This window comes from Myxocyprinus asiaticus, chromosome 36, assembly GCF_019703515.2.
Source record: "Myxocyprinus asiaticus isolate MX2 ecotype Aquarium Trade chromosome 36, UBuf_Myxa_2, whole genome shotgun sequence".
In the NCBI taxonomy this organism is placed as follows: Eukaryota; Metazoa; Chordata; class Actinopteri; order Cypriniformes; family Catostomidae; genus Myxocyprinus; species Myxocyprinus asiaticus.
The window spans coordinates 30,531,794-30,549,344 of NC_059379.1; the positions used below are offsets into that span (position 1 = coordinate 30,531,794).

At 37.6% G+C, this 17,551-nt stretch overlaps 1 protein-coding gene across 2 annotated transcripts; it reads right to left on the reverse strand.

The window, feature by feature from the left end:
- Positions 1–9,995: 9,995 nt before the first annotated feature.
- Positions 9,996–17,115, reverse strand: LOC127427406 (cyclin N-terminal domain-containing protein 1-like). 2 transcript variants are annotated; one of them, XM_051675005.1, is made up of 7 exons: positions 16,782–17,115; positions 16,473–16,548; positions 16,218–16,398; positions 15,969–16,131; positions 15,718–15,862; positions 14,353–14,449; positions 9,996–11,453 (listed from the first exon to the last, which is right to left on the reverse strand). In XM_051675005.1, exons 1-7 carry the CDS (start codon positions 16,948–16,950, stop codon positions 11,445–11,447), a joined length of 840 nt encoding a protein of 279 aa, XP_051530965.1. In that variant the 5' UTR covers positions 16,951–17,115; the 3' UTR covers positions 9,996–11,444. The 2 variants fall into 2 exon arrangements, with proteins under 2 accessions (XP_051530965.1, XP_051530964.1); XM_051675004.1 differs by lacking the exon at positions 9,996–11,453 and adding an exon at positions 12,973–13,282.
- Positions 17,116–17,551: the final 436 nt, after the last annotated feature.

Sequence of the window (17,551 nt, forward strand, 5' to 3'; positions counted from 1 at the left end):
ATCCAGCTCAATCGGATCATTTTTGTGTTTACATGGTGGTTTTTCAATCCGATTGAGCTATCAGTCGGATTATAAACTGATTATTTGGTTGAGTATAAACGTGGCTAATGGGGGATCAGGAGAGGGTAGAGACCACGGGGGATTAGGAGAGGATGGAGACCACGGGTAATCACGAGAGGGCAGAGACCATGGGGGATCAAAATAGGGCAGAGAACAGTGTGGAGCCGGTGGACGAACCAGGGGACCAGGGTGGAGCTGGCAGATGATCAAGAGACCAGGGCAGAGCCAGCGGACAAACAGGATGGAGCCGGCGGATGGCCAGGAGACCAGGGAGGAGCCAGCAAATGGCCAGGAGGATAGGGCGAAACTGGCAGACAGACAGGACACTTAGACGCAGCTGGCGGACAGCCAGGGGACCACAGGGGAGCTGGTGGACAGCCAGGAGGCCAGGGTGGAGCTGGCAGATCTGGAGACTCACCACAGACCAGGGGACTCTGGAAAGGTTAAGGCACTGGGGGACTCAGGAAGACACAAGGCACTGGAGGACTCTGACAAAGGCAATGGCACTGAACCAGGAAAATCTTGGACCACTGTAACTGGAACCACTGAACCAGGAACCTCTGGGATCACTGAAGCTGGGACCACTGAGGCTGGGACCACCAGGACTCCCGAAGCCTGGACCACCAGAGCAGGGAGTAAAGGGACCTCTGTCACAGGAACCTCTGAGACCATCGCAGAAGGACACGAAGGAGACCCTGTCGTAGGGACCTCCGAGACCACCACAGCAGGGAGTGAAGGGGCCTACACCACAGAGACCTTGGGGCATCAACCATGGAGAGTGTGGAAGGCACCCCCATGGTCATGACCAGAGCCAATTCCTTTCTTCCCTCCTCCTTTTCCAGCTCAGACGGTGCTGTCTCCAGTGAAGGAGTGCTAGAAGCCACGAAGGGAGTAGTGTGGTACCCCACTATTTAGAGTGAGAAGCTTAGCTGAAGGGCATGATCAATGTATAGCTCCAGCATAAAACTACATCTGCCTCTTGACAGACAAGATTTAATGGGCTCATTGAGACCCATTTGGAAGAAATCCTTTGACTCGATCTCTCCCCAATTCACATAACTTGCAAGGGCACAGAAAAACTGTATAGTATAAGTGCACATTATATTCCTCTATAGCCTGAAAACACAAACTTTTGAAAACGGGTTTCAAAGTGAAAGTTTTTGAAAACGATGCAGTGTAAACATAAAAAACACGAATTTGTGAAAATGATGACGTCATGGTCACACGTATTACGTGTTATATAAAGAATGATGGCTTGATAGGCATCAATTTCAGATGTATAATTATCAGTATGAATACTGGTGTCTGTGCAAATAACAATAATCAACAATTTATTCATTTGGAGTGTTTTGTATGGAGTGTGAACATTGTACAGTAGGCAGAACCTGCAATTTGAAAATCTTGAAATTAATGTATGGATTCAGATGGGAAAAATGTATTTGTCTTTTAAATGTTGTTTATTTATTTACTTAATTTTATTTGATGTACCTTTACCCTGCAATTCATTCACCCAACGCATATGTATATAGCCTATAGACAGAGATGTGATGTCATGTACAATATTCAATGATATGCTTAGAATATGAAAACATGAGGCAGTGAAAATGCATGTTAGATCCAGTGTACACAAGACCTCTCTCTCCATCAGAAGATATCCATATATCAGAGTTCTGTCTGATATCCAAAACCTGTCAACATCAACAGCTTGTTATGTTAACTTACTCTCCTACCAGCCCAAGAGTCAGCAGGGGGAATACAGAAGAAGGCAGGAGACGAAGTGATGGTAAAAATGAGTTTATTGAATAATCTTGAGAGTTCAGTCTATAGGCATGCGCGCGAGTACTTCAAAACAACACGTGAGACACTCAAAACTATAATGTCGGACTACAGGACTGTGTTTGTGCTGCTCAAGATTTTGAGTTTATTGACGCTTCTCCAGCAAAGTAATTGTAGTAATAAAGCAACCTCATCGTCTGTCCAGACAAAATTGCTCGATGCGTTCGCCATCTTCATTGTTTGTATTCACTGCTCTCTGGAAGAATGCTTATGTGCGCAGGCGCGTAGTGTTTCTTTACAAAGTGACATCACCAACTACTGACCTGGCATGCATAATACAGCTTTTTTAGTCGTTTTCTTGGATCCGTGTGAACGGGGATCGTTTTGACAACGTTGTCGTCTGTACGTGAAACTTTTCAAAAATGCAAAGAAAAACATTTCCATTTTTAGTACATCGTTGTCATGTAAACGTACTCTTAGACTCATCATTACTTTTCAACAAGCAGATCAGTGCTGTTGTCAAGGGTAGCTTTTTCCACCTGAGATCTAACGCTAAAATAAAACATTTTCTTTCCCATAAGGACTTGGAAATTGTGATCCACTCACTTATTTCATCAAGGTTAGACTATTGCAACTCATACATTGGTCTGCCCCAAACTGTGTTATCTCACCTACAGCTAGTTCAAAACGCAGCAGCTAGGCTTTTAACAGGGTCAAGAAAGAGGAATCACATTTCCCCGGTTTTAGCATCTCTATACTGGCTTCCAGTGAAATTCAGGTTCGATTTTAAAATACTGATTTTGTCTACAAGGCACTATCTGGTCTCACACCCCAATATACTGGTGACCTTCTACACCCTTATTCCCCCACCAGAGCGCTCAGGTCTTCTGATCAACTTCTATTGAGGGTTCCTCGTTGTCGCTATAGATCTAAGGGTGATCGTGCCTTTTCTGTGATAGGTCCTAATCTATGGAATAGTCTCCCTTTCCATGTGAGGTCAGCTTCATCATTAGCCATTTTTGAATCTTCTTTAAAAACATATTTTTATTCTGTGGCTTTTGAATAGATCATTGAATAGGCTGAAATGGATTAATACACGATGTTGTATTTAAATGGTTTTATTTATTTTATTATGTTTTATATTTAACTTTAAATCAGTCTGTTTTTATATATTTTGTTTGTTTGATCTGTAAAGCACTTTGGGTCAACTTCTGTTGTTTTTAAATGTGCTCTATAAATAAAGGTTGACTTGACGCGCAGAGGAGCAGAGCCGGAGCACAACCAAAATAATGTCCTTCTGCAAGATGCATGCAGTTTTACTGCTAGAGGGCCAAAAGTTACAGTGTAGCTTTAAGAGTAGAAAAAAATATTAAGAAAATATTTGAGAACTTCTTAATCATTTTTCAAGAATTGCACTTAGGAACGTTCTTACGAACTTCTTATAATTTATCCTAAGAACTTTCTTAATTTTTTTCTTAAGAACATTTTCGTGAATCCGGCCCCCAATAAGTTGAATCAGGTGTGTTTGATTAGGGAGATATCAAAAATGTGTAGTGTTGGGGGGCCTCCAGGAACAGGGTTGGGAACCACTACTCTATAGTGTCATTATCCTGCCTAAGGTGCAAGAGTTCCACTCCTGAATCCAAATTTTAGGTCTGGTCTTCTGTAACAAGGGTACTAGGAGAGTGAAGGGGTAGGATCCAAATGTAGTGTTTATTTAACAAAGACTGTCAAGACACAACGAAACAAGAAACTAAACAAAGCTCACAGCCATGACTGGACAAGACCAGACAAGGAAATCAGGAAACATGAGGACTTAGATACACGTGAAATTAATGACAAACTAGAAACACCCGGGCAAGGGAATGACAAGAAACAGTAACATGGGAAACAGAAAACACAAGACTTCCAAATAAGAGTTCTTAACACAAAAGACACCATATACATGACAATAATTTGCCGCTTTACTCGTGATTTATGCAAAAGGGAACAAAAGTCTATGTTGTTGTAGCGCATCTATTGTTCAGTTCACCAGGAAACTGTTGGGATACGTAAGAGTAAAAATGATTTCACAAAAATGTAGGTATAGTAACATGATTCTATGAGACCAGGATGTTTTATATATACTGTATTACTAGGCTCACAGAAGAAGAAATTAACATGTCATCCTTTATACTCAGATGGTAATGTAATCTGGTATCAAACAAAAGCTAGCACATTTAACAAATGTATAGATATTTCCATTCTCAGATGGATATAATAGACCCTATCAAAGAATAAATCTGCTCAGTATGGTGATCAGAACCATTATAATACAATATAATAATATCAAAGATATTATTACTGCAACTCTGCGATCTAGTCAACCAGATATATTAACAATATCCCATTAATTATTCCTCTGAACAAACGCCTGTAATCTCTAATCTATCTCAAGGCCAATTAAAAAAATTATATATAATTATATAATGTGTATTAAGATGAGGTTTGTTTCTCATCTTAATACACATCTTAGGAATCTTTCCTTGCCCCGTTGCCTTTGGCTCACTCACTGGGGTGTTTGTATGGCACTATTTTTCTATTTTTAAATTTTTGGCACAATATGTATTTTTACAAAAAGCACTATCCAAAAAATATTTTGGAAGTTGCATTCAAAATACACGTGGCTCAAAAATCTGAGAGAGGCACGTTACCCTTGTGATTTTGAGCTCTGCCAAGAAGATACTACAGAGAGACACCTGCCCACAAACCCTCCCTTTACAAACTCAACAACTGTGCTTAGTCAAGTATGGTCCCAATGGAGTATTCTTTCTCTCAAACCTTGCTTTTTCTTTTAAACATCCCACTGTCTTTAATTTTCTAAAGAGCATTTTAGAACATTTCTATTTATGAATCAGACATCTTGCCTAAGAGAAGATCATTCAAAACCAATGTTTGGGTTTCATTCCAGTCATCATCAAACAGCTACATAAAAAACAACCATCACTTTTGTTCCACCATGTTGCACTTGTCCCATTATATAATGCTGCAGTTTGCAGAACTGTCATTATTTGACTTATTTTCCTCTCCCAAGGATGCAGAAAGTCAGTGAAATACATGGAAATTACTTTGACACCAACCCATAGATCTGAACAGCAGAATTAGTCACTTTAACAGAGGAAATAACCCTATCATAGCACACTGTTCACCGTCAGTGGGTGGAAGCCTACGCAATTCTACTTTTATGTTGCTATAAAAAACAAAACAAAGCGATACTACAGTCAAAGCATGAGTTATTTGATCAAGTGTTGCACGATGCTCTTCGCAGATATTGCAATGATCAAAAAATGTTGAGTTACTTTGGGGGTGGGGTGGCATCACAGAGGGGCTCAGTACCCATAAATCCCTCTACACAAGCATGGCAACAATAGCAGCATAGCAACTGGTTGCTAAAGTGTAGCAAAAGGCAAGCGGCTGAAGGGCTGACATGCTTACTTGGCAAGTGAGCCATGCAAAAACGGAATTCCCCAGTGACTGCTAAAAGGCTCAGGTTGCTATGGTGACCACATGGAAGTGATGGAGTCTTGGCATGTGCTTTCACCCCATGATACAGGATGGCAATAGACACATTTGCACTGACATGATAAAAACTGAGCCAACAAGATGTTCACAACACTGCATGTAATTGTATTGACTGGTCAATAAACTGGTAGAGGATATGGGAGATGCTATGATGCTTAAAATAGTTATGTTAGTTATTTTTCTTTCCTTTGAGCAAAGGTTGATGATCCTATAGTGCAAACATTGCAAAACTTTCTTATTTAATTTTGGTATGAAACTAAAAATAAGACTAGTTTATACACTTTTTAAGCTTACAATTATGTTTAAGACTGATTTAAATAATGAAATAAAAGGAAAAGATCGATAAAGAGTTATTAAAGATTTCCTAAGTCTGTAAAAATAAATAGAGTTGTCTGCTTGTCTTTTTCTAGATAGTACCACATAAAACATATTAATAATAACACTGTGTAACAATATTGTTTTTTTTTTTTTTTTTGGTTCCTGGGTTGTAAGTGTTATTTCCTAATTGCTTATGCCTCAAATGTATAGAAAATAGCTATTATTCCCCACAAACTTTGCTTTTGTGACCAGGACAGTGATATTTTGAAATTTACCTATTTTCCAGAACATTCCAGATAGATTCAGTGCTGAGTAATCTTTGAGTAACTTCTAGAACTTTCTAGAACTTTCCAGTAATATAAATAGTAGTATAAATACAGGGGCCTTAAGCCCACCAGTTCAGTTTAGTTCCAGCTGCCCAAGTGGATACATATCAAGACCTTGCTGGACACCTTGAAGTATGATGAGTACGGCTGGGAGGTCATAGGAGACTTCAAAATGGTGGCATTCCTGATCAGTCTCCAAGGCGGTTTTACCAAGTTTCCCTGCTATCTTTGCCTTTGGGACAGCAGGGACACCAAGGTGCACTACCACAAGCGGGACTGCCACAGCGGACCGAGTTCTCTGTGGGGAGGAACAACGTCAAGTGGTAGCTACTGTTGGACCCCCGGAAGGTGCTGATGCCACCACTGCACATCAAATTGGGCCTTATGAAACAATTTGTCAGAGCTCTAGATAAGGAGTCGGCAGCCTTCAAGGACCTTCAAGACTTCTACCCTAAGCTGTCTGAGGCAAAGGTCAAAGCCAGTGTCTTCGTCGGGCCACAGATAAAGATCCTGGAGTGCAATGAATTCCCAAAGAAGCTCACTGGTAAGGAGAAAGCGGCTTGGAACAGCTTTATCGCAGTGGTTCGGGGCTTCCTGGGCAATCACAAGGCCAAAAACTATGTGGAGCTGGTTGAGACTCTGGTGAAGAACTACGGCACAATGGGCTGTAGGATGTCCCTCAGAGTCCATATCCTTGATGCTCATCTTGATACTCAGAGGAGCAAGGCGAGCGCTTCCACCAGGATATACTGGACTTTGAATGCCGCTACCAAGGACAGTATAACAAGAACATGATGGGAGACTACATTTGGGGGCTGATTCATGAAAGTGATTTACAGTATAAAACTAAGTCTTGAAAAACTACCCACTTCTAAATCTTTTGTAGTCATTTTTGTATTACTTTAGTATAAATACATATTAATTTGGATTCATATGTTGTTTTTTTCTGACTTTATGTGAACGAAAAGACAAATTCGCCCATTTTCTCATTGGAAATAGGTACATTTCAAAATATCACTGTCCTGGTCACAAAAGCAAAGTTTGTGGGGAATAATAGCCATTTTCTATACTTTTGAGGCATAAGCAATTAGGAAATAACACTTACTACCCAAGAACAAAAATTGTGTTACATAGTGTAATTACTAATGAATGATAATTGGTGTTTAACCTGTCTCTTTCATCCTTTAAGTGTACAGTAGCCTGCCTACTGTTTGTTCTTTTAATCAGTCTTAGCAGTCTCTAAAACTACAATATAACCTCAATATTTGACTGCTCAAAATGTCTTCATGCGTTATGCTTTCCTCTTTCAATGTCAGTAATTAAAAGAATAGAAAATTTACTAGTCACCATTTACTCACACACGTCATTCCAAACCAGTCTGAAATAGATCCAACAGGACTGTATGAAGCACTTCAGTACAGACAAAATAAGGACAGATCTGTTTTAGAACAGCTAACAGTTGAATCCATTCAATTTCTAAATCCAGAGAAGCTTCCACTTTATAATATGTAATACATTTCAAAATGAGTTCAATTGTTTAAGAAAATCTACTAAGTTTTAGACCACATAATGAGAGCTATGGGCCAGCAGATAGGACACATTTTCAGCCAAAGACCTGTTATCTTCACTCCTTTGCTTGATATATTACACATAATGTTAAGAGGTTTCTCTCATTTAGCAAAGAAATTCAAATAAAAGGACAGCTTATTAGGAATGTGGTAACTTTAAAACCTGTTTCAGTTTGATAATTTCATTGTTGTCTTCATTTTTAAAGGTGAAGTATGTCATTTCTGCACCAGTAGAGGCACCAAAAAGACCTGCAGGCATAATGACTATTTTCAAATAAGTTTTAGACACAGCTTTCCCCAAACTCACACTATTGGTTGAGAAATTTTGTTATGTCAGGCCAGATAGGCTACTAAAACACACAGAATGCAATTTCATTTGGTGCCACTGGTGGTGCAGAAATTACACACTTCACCTTTAAATTTTTTTCAAATTAAGATTTTTTTGGATAAAACTATCAAAATGCCATTATTGATTGAGCACATAAAAAACAGTGTTCAAAACAATGTCCTTACCTTACCTCAATTCACAAAGGTAAGCCTAAAAAAATGATTGATGAGCAGTTGGGTCGGATTTGCCGTTCATCCTTGCGTCATAACATCATGTCCGTAAACACAGAAAAGAAGTACTGGCTGTCACATATTCAGGCAGGGGAAACTACGCTGTTCAGTTCAGTTATGCCTCCTACACACTACACAACTTTCAAAGACGTCGGATTGTGGTATCGTTCATATTACACAACTGTCTGTCTTGTCATGGAAGTTGTAGGGTTTTCAAATTACACGAGGAATCAGCGACAGGGTTGAACACATTACAAAACATTTCACTATTGACGAATCCCCGACCACACTACCTGGACTCCAAATTACTTTTCACAACAGAGTACATGCGAGAAGTGATACGAGATACGAAAACAAATGCATGAACATATATTATGCTATGTTTTTAATCGCCTACTGGCATCATATATTTTATTGGTTACAATATGAAAAAGTATCTCCTACTGAAAAATCTACCAGTTTGATTACCTGACTGTCCAAGAGAATTGGCAATTTCTCTTCAACTCTTCTCTTTCTCCACCCGGTTGTGGTACAGTTCAGAGGAAACATCAAATAGGCACTGGTGCTCCTGCCAATGTTCCACTAATGTTTCCTCCATTTCTTCAGTCCAATGAGACTTTCTTGATACCGCAGCCATGCTAGTTGATGTTCTGTTGCAGGTACATCAGGACTCCTCCCACTGAAACTTCCCGTGTCCCGTTTCTTGCTCTCTCATTGGCTGTAGGTCAATGCTGCAGTTATATTCAGTCAAAACACATTTCACATTGCGCGATTTGAAATCGCAGACAGGTCCAGATATTTAACATGCTAGATATCTCGCTGACATCGGCGACGCATCAGCACTTCTCTCAGATCGTGTCTTTGATAATTCATACATTGCATTCGTCGCTCAGGGGCGCGAGCTCTGATTTGCCTATGATTTCGGGCTTTTGTCGGCGATCTCCACAAAACTGTTGGCGAGTGAAAATCGGGCCTAAATCGTGTAGTGTAAACTCGCCATTTGTCACTGTCACACAGTTCAGGACAGCATTGCTGCAGTCTGGATGGATGTTTATCTGTTAACTGTTTGGCAAATTACTTTACCTGCTATTATGCTTGGAAGGGTTGTTGAAGGTTATATTATTTGTCATGCTCGTATGAATCCAATAATACTCGTTTGTTCACTGATCATGATGTATCTACATTGTCCGGTGAAGTTACTGTAACGTGTTTACTAATATTCATGACTTCTGAGTATTTTATAACATTGCTGTAGTTTCCAGGTTCCCTAAGTGTGTGTGTTGTCAGATTGTCTGTTTACAAGTCTGTTTTAAAGCCACTATAGGTACAAGTTACTACAAGGTAGTTCCCCATTAAATGTACTGTATAATCATCTCAAGTTGTTTAAAATGTACAAATTTCATAGCACAGAAATTTATTAATTGTAACATTAATTTGTTTATTGTGTAAGCATCTATCTATTTTAAATTTACTGGTAAAGAAATTATTAATTCAAATTATTATTGTTATTTTTATATTGCCTATTTATATTATTTTCATGGTCAATAAAGTAAATTTCATTCCCATCATTATCAAATCCTCGTTTTATGATTTACAGTGTTATTGTGTGCAGTGCATATGTACTATTGTAGTATTAAGGTTTTACTTGCATTATCAACTGAGGCTGTACAATATAATATAAAATAAAATAAAAAGTCTTCCATTGAACTCATATCAGCCATATCACAAGTTTCACTTTTTAATTTGTTAAGTGTAGTACAATACAAACATTAAGTAAGGGATAATGTACAGTCAGCCGGTTATTATCGCACAATAAACAACTGGCTGACTGTACATTATCCTGCTTATTACATGGCTACTTATCAAATAAATAAATACATGGACGTTAAATATTGGTTTGCACTGAAATTATACAGTTTGAGAAGAAAGAAATCGCTGAACAGCTGGAATCAACCTCCGGTTTGCCTCAGAGTTCTGTTGGTGTTTATTTTGTGAAAATGAGCGTCTGACTCCTCAATATTCGGCCTGTTACAACATGGTTGCTGCAGAGTTTTTAAAGTCAAATTTAAGACTTTTTAAGACCTTTTTCAAGACCTGAACCAATAAAATTAATACTGTACCATTATATAAGTCAATACAAATTAGAGGTTGACAGATATTGGATTGTGCTGATTTGATAATGTGTTGAAATTATAATCTGCCAATAGTTTTTAAATTTGGTAGCCATTATTTAATGTTCTTAATCTTTCCTTCCTGTGATGGGGAGGGCCGGACAGAGGCTACAAGAGTCCAAATTGAATTTGATTCATAGCGTGGAACTTTTAACTTTAAAGGCACTTTAACTTTGAAATACACTGGGGACTCTTATTTTGAAATACTTTCGCTTCACTGCTTACAGCTGCTCATTCAAACAAATAAATTATATAAAATGTGCACTCCTACAATAATCTACATTTTACAATATCAGGGCTCCAGACTCCTTTGGCTGTTTTTAGTAGCCAAATCACAGATTTTCTCAATTTAGACTGCTGTTCAGAAACAAGATAGAAAGTCAGTTGATAACCCATTCATCAGAGGTTTAATAAACAGTATATATAGTTGAGAAGATAAGTTTGCAATTCCCTTTTGTCTCATAAATGTTCACACCCCTTTCATAATTTATAAAAATTTAAGAGATAAAAGATTTTTTTTTTTTTATTTAGTGCTGCTCTTCAGAATCTGCATTACAAATATTTACATACATTGGCATATGCATATAGTAGTGTGTTGTCTTCTTGAGCATCAATGAATGTTTGCATCTTGTGTAATAGTTGTGTACAAGTCCCCCAAAAGTGTCAAAAGTTTGCTATATATATATATATATATATATATATATATATATATATATATATATATATGAGAGCCATGTAATAATAGTAGATTATTACAATTATAAAACACTTGAATAATGATATTAAAGAAATATTCCGGGTTCAATACAAGTCAAGCTCAATCGACAGCATTTGAGGCGTAATGTTGATAAACACAAAAATTATTTTTGACTTGCCCCTCCTTTTTTTTTTAAAGCAAAAATCTGGGTTACAGTGAGGCACTTACAATGCAAGTGAATGGGGACCAATTTTTGGACGTTAAACACTTTTTCAAAAGTATAGCCACAAAACAAAAACAATATGCATGTAAACTTGATATTAGTGTGATAAAATAATTTACTTACCATTTCTGTGTAAAGTTATAGCCAATTTTACAACTTCTTTGCCATGATGATGTAATGTCAACCCTAAAACGACTGTAAAAATGACAATTTAAACAACTTTTCAGCTCAAAAAACATGAGTTTTAACAGAAGAATTCATGTAAGTGCTTTTATAAAATTATAAGCTTCACATTTCTGTGTTTAAACCCTTCAAAAATTGGCCCCATTCACTTCTATTGCAAGTGCCTCACTGTAACGAGTGTTGTTTATCTTTATCACGGCAAGTATTATTTTGGCTTTAAATGTTTAACAGAATAACATAATATCAACATGAAAATAGAACATTATGATTCCCAGTCGTGATCACAGGAGATGTCCAGGTAACCTCAAATCATGCGATCCATCCGCGCAGAAGAGCAGTGCCGAAACACAACTCACTTAAAGGTGCTATATGTAAGATTGACAACAAGCATTTGAAATGGGTCCAAATTCAAAATATTGGAGAGTTTTCTGCCCCGCCCCAGACTTGAAGCTCATGCGGGTTGCCAGAACTCAGCATCCGTTTTAAAGGATTTCTGGGCTTTAAGCTGTCTCCATCTTCCAAAGGCATCTCCAGTATTTATCCTTGTTTTACTATGCCTCTGGTCATGATGGTTTTTAGACAGATGGCGAGGCTTTATAGGTATATTGGAATCTGCTATCTCTGATCAAGTTCATTTGCTGGCTTCCATGGCTGCAGCACGCAGTGTTGTTTGTCTGCAAACTTGTCAAATCTGGCAACCCAGCGGTGTCTAAATACTATTGGTGAGTGGGCAGTGGGCGGGATCACACAGGTCAAAATATAAACAGAAATTCCGCCCCGGAATGGAAACTTCAAAGTAGAATATACTGGCTGTAGCATTGTTATCGGAGAAGCCAGTATTTCAACTTAGCATGTTTCCTAATTCTCTAATGACATATTATGGTCATTTTATGATTTAGTAAAAATATTATATATAGCACCTTTAAAGTGTTCTTCTGCAAATTGCTTGCAATTTTAAGTTAAACCACAGATGTCGCTAGAAAGCACAAAAATCCTTATTGTAACTTTAACTCAAGCCACATTGCATTGTTTTGGTGGTCAAGTTTTTGAGTGAAAATGACAGATATCTAAAAGAAAATGTTTCTTGATAAGAAACCATTTAAGGCTATAACCAATGATCGGATTAGACTTAAAATTTGTATTGTCAAAAGTAACTGTAACAACAGCACAGTAAATTAAAGCAGTCACCTCATGACATGCAATTCCAGAATCCACCTATTCATTTCTATTTCGTTAAAGACTTTATCTTACTAGATAGCAAGAGATAGTTGAATGACTGTTAAGTGGAAAAAAATATAATGGTTATATTTCATTATTGTGATCTTTGAATTGTAATTGTGGTTATTTAAAATTTAGTTAATTCTATGACCAAAGATTAGGGATAGGGTTAGGGGTTAGGTTTGGGTAACCCTATGTTGCTACTCATCGGATATACTGCATGTCTGTTCATTGTGAAGGAGTGCCACAGGAATGTCCACACACAAATTCCTCATCTTTTGGAAATCCATGCACAATAAAATGGAAATGGAAATCTTTCATTTGAATGTTTTATGTATTGTTGATGTATCTTTACAGTATGTTCACATTGTCCATGCACAATAGACAGAGAGAAAAAAAATCCAAATCATTTACTTTTTTATGTTCAGTTACCATCACAAGTCTTGTCTTTTTCTGTGCTCTGGCTATAAACTGGTCTTCAAACTTTATACTTTTGATTTCACACACAGAATTAAAAGAAGTCATATGGGTTTGATCAGAGTGATGTGCATCAGGGTGACATATGCAAACTCCATGATACTCTGTCCTGATATCCCTGTGATTCCTGTCAGCTCCTGCACTACCTGCAGACCAAAACCAATAACCAAACACACTAGAAATCCATCACGAGTTACTCTCCATTTACTGAAGTTTTACTGTGTCCTCTAAATAAAATTATATTCTCTCTTATGCACATAGGTACTTCCCGGGATACTTCATCATGGAAGTAATTTTTAGTGCTTGCAAGGCAACACTGTATTGATATGCCTCAAACATTCTGCTTAAGGTTTATTGTAAACCCCAAACCCTAACTATTAAGTTTTTGAATATGTGGTCTTGGATTTACACTGCCACCTAGGGGCCTGGATGCAGCATCATTCAAATTGAATAGTTTTCAGTTACCGATGCTACTTTAGAAATTCTCTATTCACAGTAAGCATTAAAGTGTCCAATAATAGGGCGGTTACTGAGATTAAGCTAGTAGTTATCAGCTGGTCATGTGATCCTAACATGGCTGCCCCCATGAGGGGACCCTCCCCATGTAGAATAAAAGAGCTTTTTATAAGGGTACTCATATGACTGAAGCCTTCATCTCACATGACTGGTCATGATTATAAACATATGTTACAAAATCACTATTCATTTCTTTGGTAGTAAAACTTTTTTTTAAAAGGAAAAAAAAATTACTGAGTGCACCTTTAAAGTTCTTTAAATATTTCAACTGGAAGGGCTTAACCTAATTAGCAGACTGGCTTTATTCAAACTTTGTTTTGTAGTTAATTTTAGCCTTAGGTGTGCTGACAAAATGTTGAAAATCTCTCTATGCCTTACAATGAATCAAGCGTAACTGATAAAGTCACCATAATATTTGCAGACTGAACTGCAATTGGTCTAGTCTTCCTTGCATAGTTATTTAACACAGTAAATATGTGTTGATTCTTGTGTGCATCTGTCAGAAAACAAGATGCGTGTTGAGTGCCATGAAAACGGCAAATCAAAGCCTAAAATCTAAGCTTAGCTAAAACTTTTACACTAATCCTTTCCTGCCTTGTAAGCACTGGTATTACCTTCAGGAAATGCAAACTTGTTAATATTTAAACACACTTCACAGCTGAATGACTATCATAATCTATATTCAGTAGCTGTTCGGTACCTTTTCCCATGTGGAAATATGATGAATGAAGGCAGCCACGGCAATGACTCCAACTCCCAAAAGCATGAAGTCTTCTGTCACTGACACAAACTTGGCTCTGTTACAAACACAAGATATACTTTAAATTCCTTAAGTCGTGGCAGCACTGCAGTGTTTACCTCAGTATGAATTATCATCTCTTTGTTTAAAGGTGGAGTGTTTTTCTTGCTGCACCGAACAGAATTAAAAATATAATGCCTGTTTGCAAACAACACTGTGTAGAACATCAGACAGTCCCGCTACAAACTCATAGTATTGGTTGAGCCAGACATTGATATGGTGGACCGCTCAAAAAAACAGAGCAATGTTTTGAAAGTGCCACAGAGCCAGAGTGTTTACAGTAGTAGTCTTTTGGAAATCAACCCACAAACAGCTTACTTAAAGTATCAACATTTTAATCCATGCGAATTGTGCATTATATTTTAAGTCTCTGGAAGGCATACGATGACTTTGTATGATGAACAGATGAAAACTGAAGTCATTTTTCCACTGTCAAATCAAATCAAATCATTGGTCAACTCCTGTAAACAGAGCACAAATTAAATATGGGGACACGTCAATGACATCAAACACCCAGAACAGATGAGATTTGATGTTATTGACTTGTTGTCATACTAGATTTGACAACATATTAGATAATAATAAAAAATGAAAATACCAGGGATATTAAAGGAATAGTTCACCTAAAAATTAAAATTAATTTACTCACCCTCATGCCAGAAGAATATCTCAACTCTGTAGGTTCTCACAATGAAAGTGAATGGTGACCAAAACTCCAAAAAACACATAAAGGCAGCATACAAATAATCCATAAGACTCCAGTGTTTAAATCCATGTCTTCTGAAGTGATCCAACTGGTTTTGGGTGAGAACTTTTCACTATAAATCTCGACATCAGCAGTCTCCTTGGCGATCATGATTTTAAGCGCAATTACAATTCCTAGCACCATCTAGCGCTCTGCTAAAGAGTGTATCGAGCTTGAAATCCTAATTGTGTCTTGAGACTGCAATGGCAAGACATACAGTGAAAAAGGAGTTATATTATTGTCTGTTCTCAGCTAAAACCAACTTGATCACTTTGAAGAATGGATGGATTAAACCACTGGAGTCTTTTATGCTGCCTTAATGTGCTTTTTTAGCTTTAAAGTGTTGGTCACCATTCACTGGCTTTGTATGGACCTACAGAGTTGAAATATTCTTCTAAAAATCTTAATTTGTGTTCAGCAGAAGAAAGAAAGTCATACACATCTGGGATGGCATGAGAGAGAGTAAATGGTGAGAGAATTTTCATTTCTGGGTGAACTGTACCTTTAAAACAAACCTGTACCTTTGCTCATGGGTTGGGCTGGGGCATCCAGTGGCAGATATGAGCAATGAGTGGTAGATTGGCTCCCTCTGCAGGTAAATGAACTGCAGTACATAGATGCAGAGGTGGTGCAGATGTGCCACAGGGGCTGTTGGATCATTATGGCCTACGTGAGGGTACAATACTACAATAAGTGTTAAGGAGTGTTTGGTTCAACTGCAATCTAAAGTTATGTGAGAAAATGGGCCACAACTGAGGTTGAGTAAACTTACCCAGCACTTCCAAAAGGGTATCCACATACATTAAAGGATTTGGAACATTCAAATCGAAGTTGAGAGTTTTCAAAATGAAAATCTCAGTGTCCAGAAGTTTCTCTTTGGAACAAGGGTAGCTGACCGCCTGCAGCCATCTCATTGCAGTGTTGTTGTTAACAAGCTAGGTAACAAAAATGTACACATGCAACCATTCACAGCATAATATCTAGAATATTTGTTTTGTTCAAGTTGGTTTTATCTACATACATTAGAATGCAGGTCCAGTTTGCTGGCTATCTGAACACTTGAGAGGATGAAGAGAAAGAACTTCTCCTTCAGTGTTTGAAAGATGAGATCCTCACAGTTTCCTTTGTCTCCACATGATGGGTCTTGTGTAGCCTGACTCTTCTGGCAGAGCATTAGTTCTTCAAGATGTTTTGCCATACACCTACATTGTGACAAAGTGAAGGTGTTTAAAAGAGGTTTACACTGAATAACGTTATCCTTAATTCTATAATTTACCTCTCCAGTAACTCAATGGCATTGTATCCAACCACTGGGTCAAGTCCAAGCTCATCACACAGAAGAAATACACTCTCTGTGGAGCACAATGAATCAGAATAATTAACGTTGGTGATAATATGCTAACATGTACCATAATAGTATCATGGTATTCTTTTAATTACTTTGGAGTATCTTGTGAATGTAAATGGTATACATATATAGTTCAGTAACATAATCCACATCAATGGACCATCTGATATACAGTATCATCACACACAATGTTGAGGCTCAACTAGTCTGTTAGGTGAGTGTGAGGCGACCACTCACCCACTATTCTCCGATCTTTGAAACTTCCACAGATATCTGATACATTCTCTATGTTGAATTTGTTTCTTTTGTTGAGGTCGTTCAGAGCATCCGTTAAAATGTCTAAAGACACCTCTCCAAACTTTCTCTTTTCACTGGTAGGAGGAGAAAACATTGGCCTTTTCGCCATTGTATGAGAGTTGTCGTTACACACGTGACGCAAGCTATCGATCGGTTGTCTTCAAATGACTTGATGATCGTTTTGGAAACTTATGTCAAAGCTGTTATTATATGCACAGTAGATAGCGAAAAGTTCAGTAAATAGCTGAGGGGGAAACGCTTTCGTCATCCAGGGGGTGCTCGTCGACTGAGAAAGCCGAATCCTCCAATCAGCCACAATCAAATCCAACTTTTTTTTTTTTTTTTTTTTTTTTTTTTGTGGAGACATTTAGATGCCAAAAGGTATCATAATTTAAGTCTATTAATTATAATGATTCTTATATGCAATAAAAAAAATATATAAATATGCCCTAGCAATTTTGATACAATATTTTTCATAAATACTTATCATTAATCATACTGGACTGTGATTGGTCCATCCTCACCAGCGCTGTGAAAAGTTACAGTTAACATGTTGCAATAACGGACTTTTTTTGTTGTAGTTGTTGTTGTTGTTGTAGCTTTCTGAATGCTAATTGACACCTGGTTAATGACACCGATGAGATTTATTAGCAATATAATTTTAAAAATTTTTTTTAAAAAAGTGAGGAGTTCAATTATCTATTTATTTA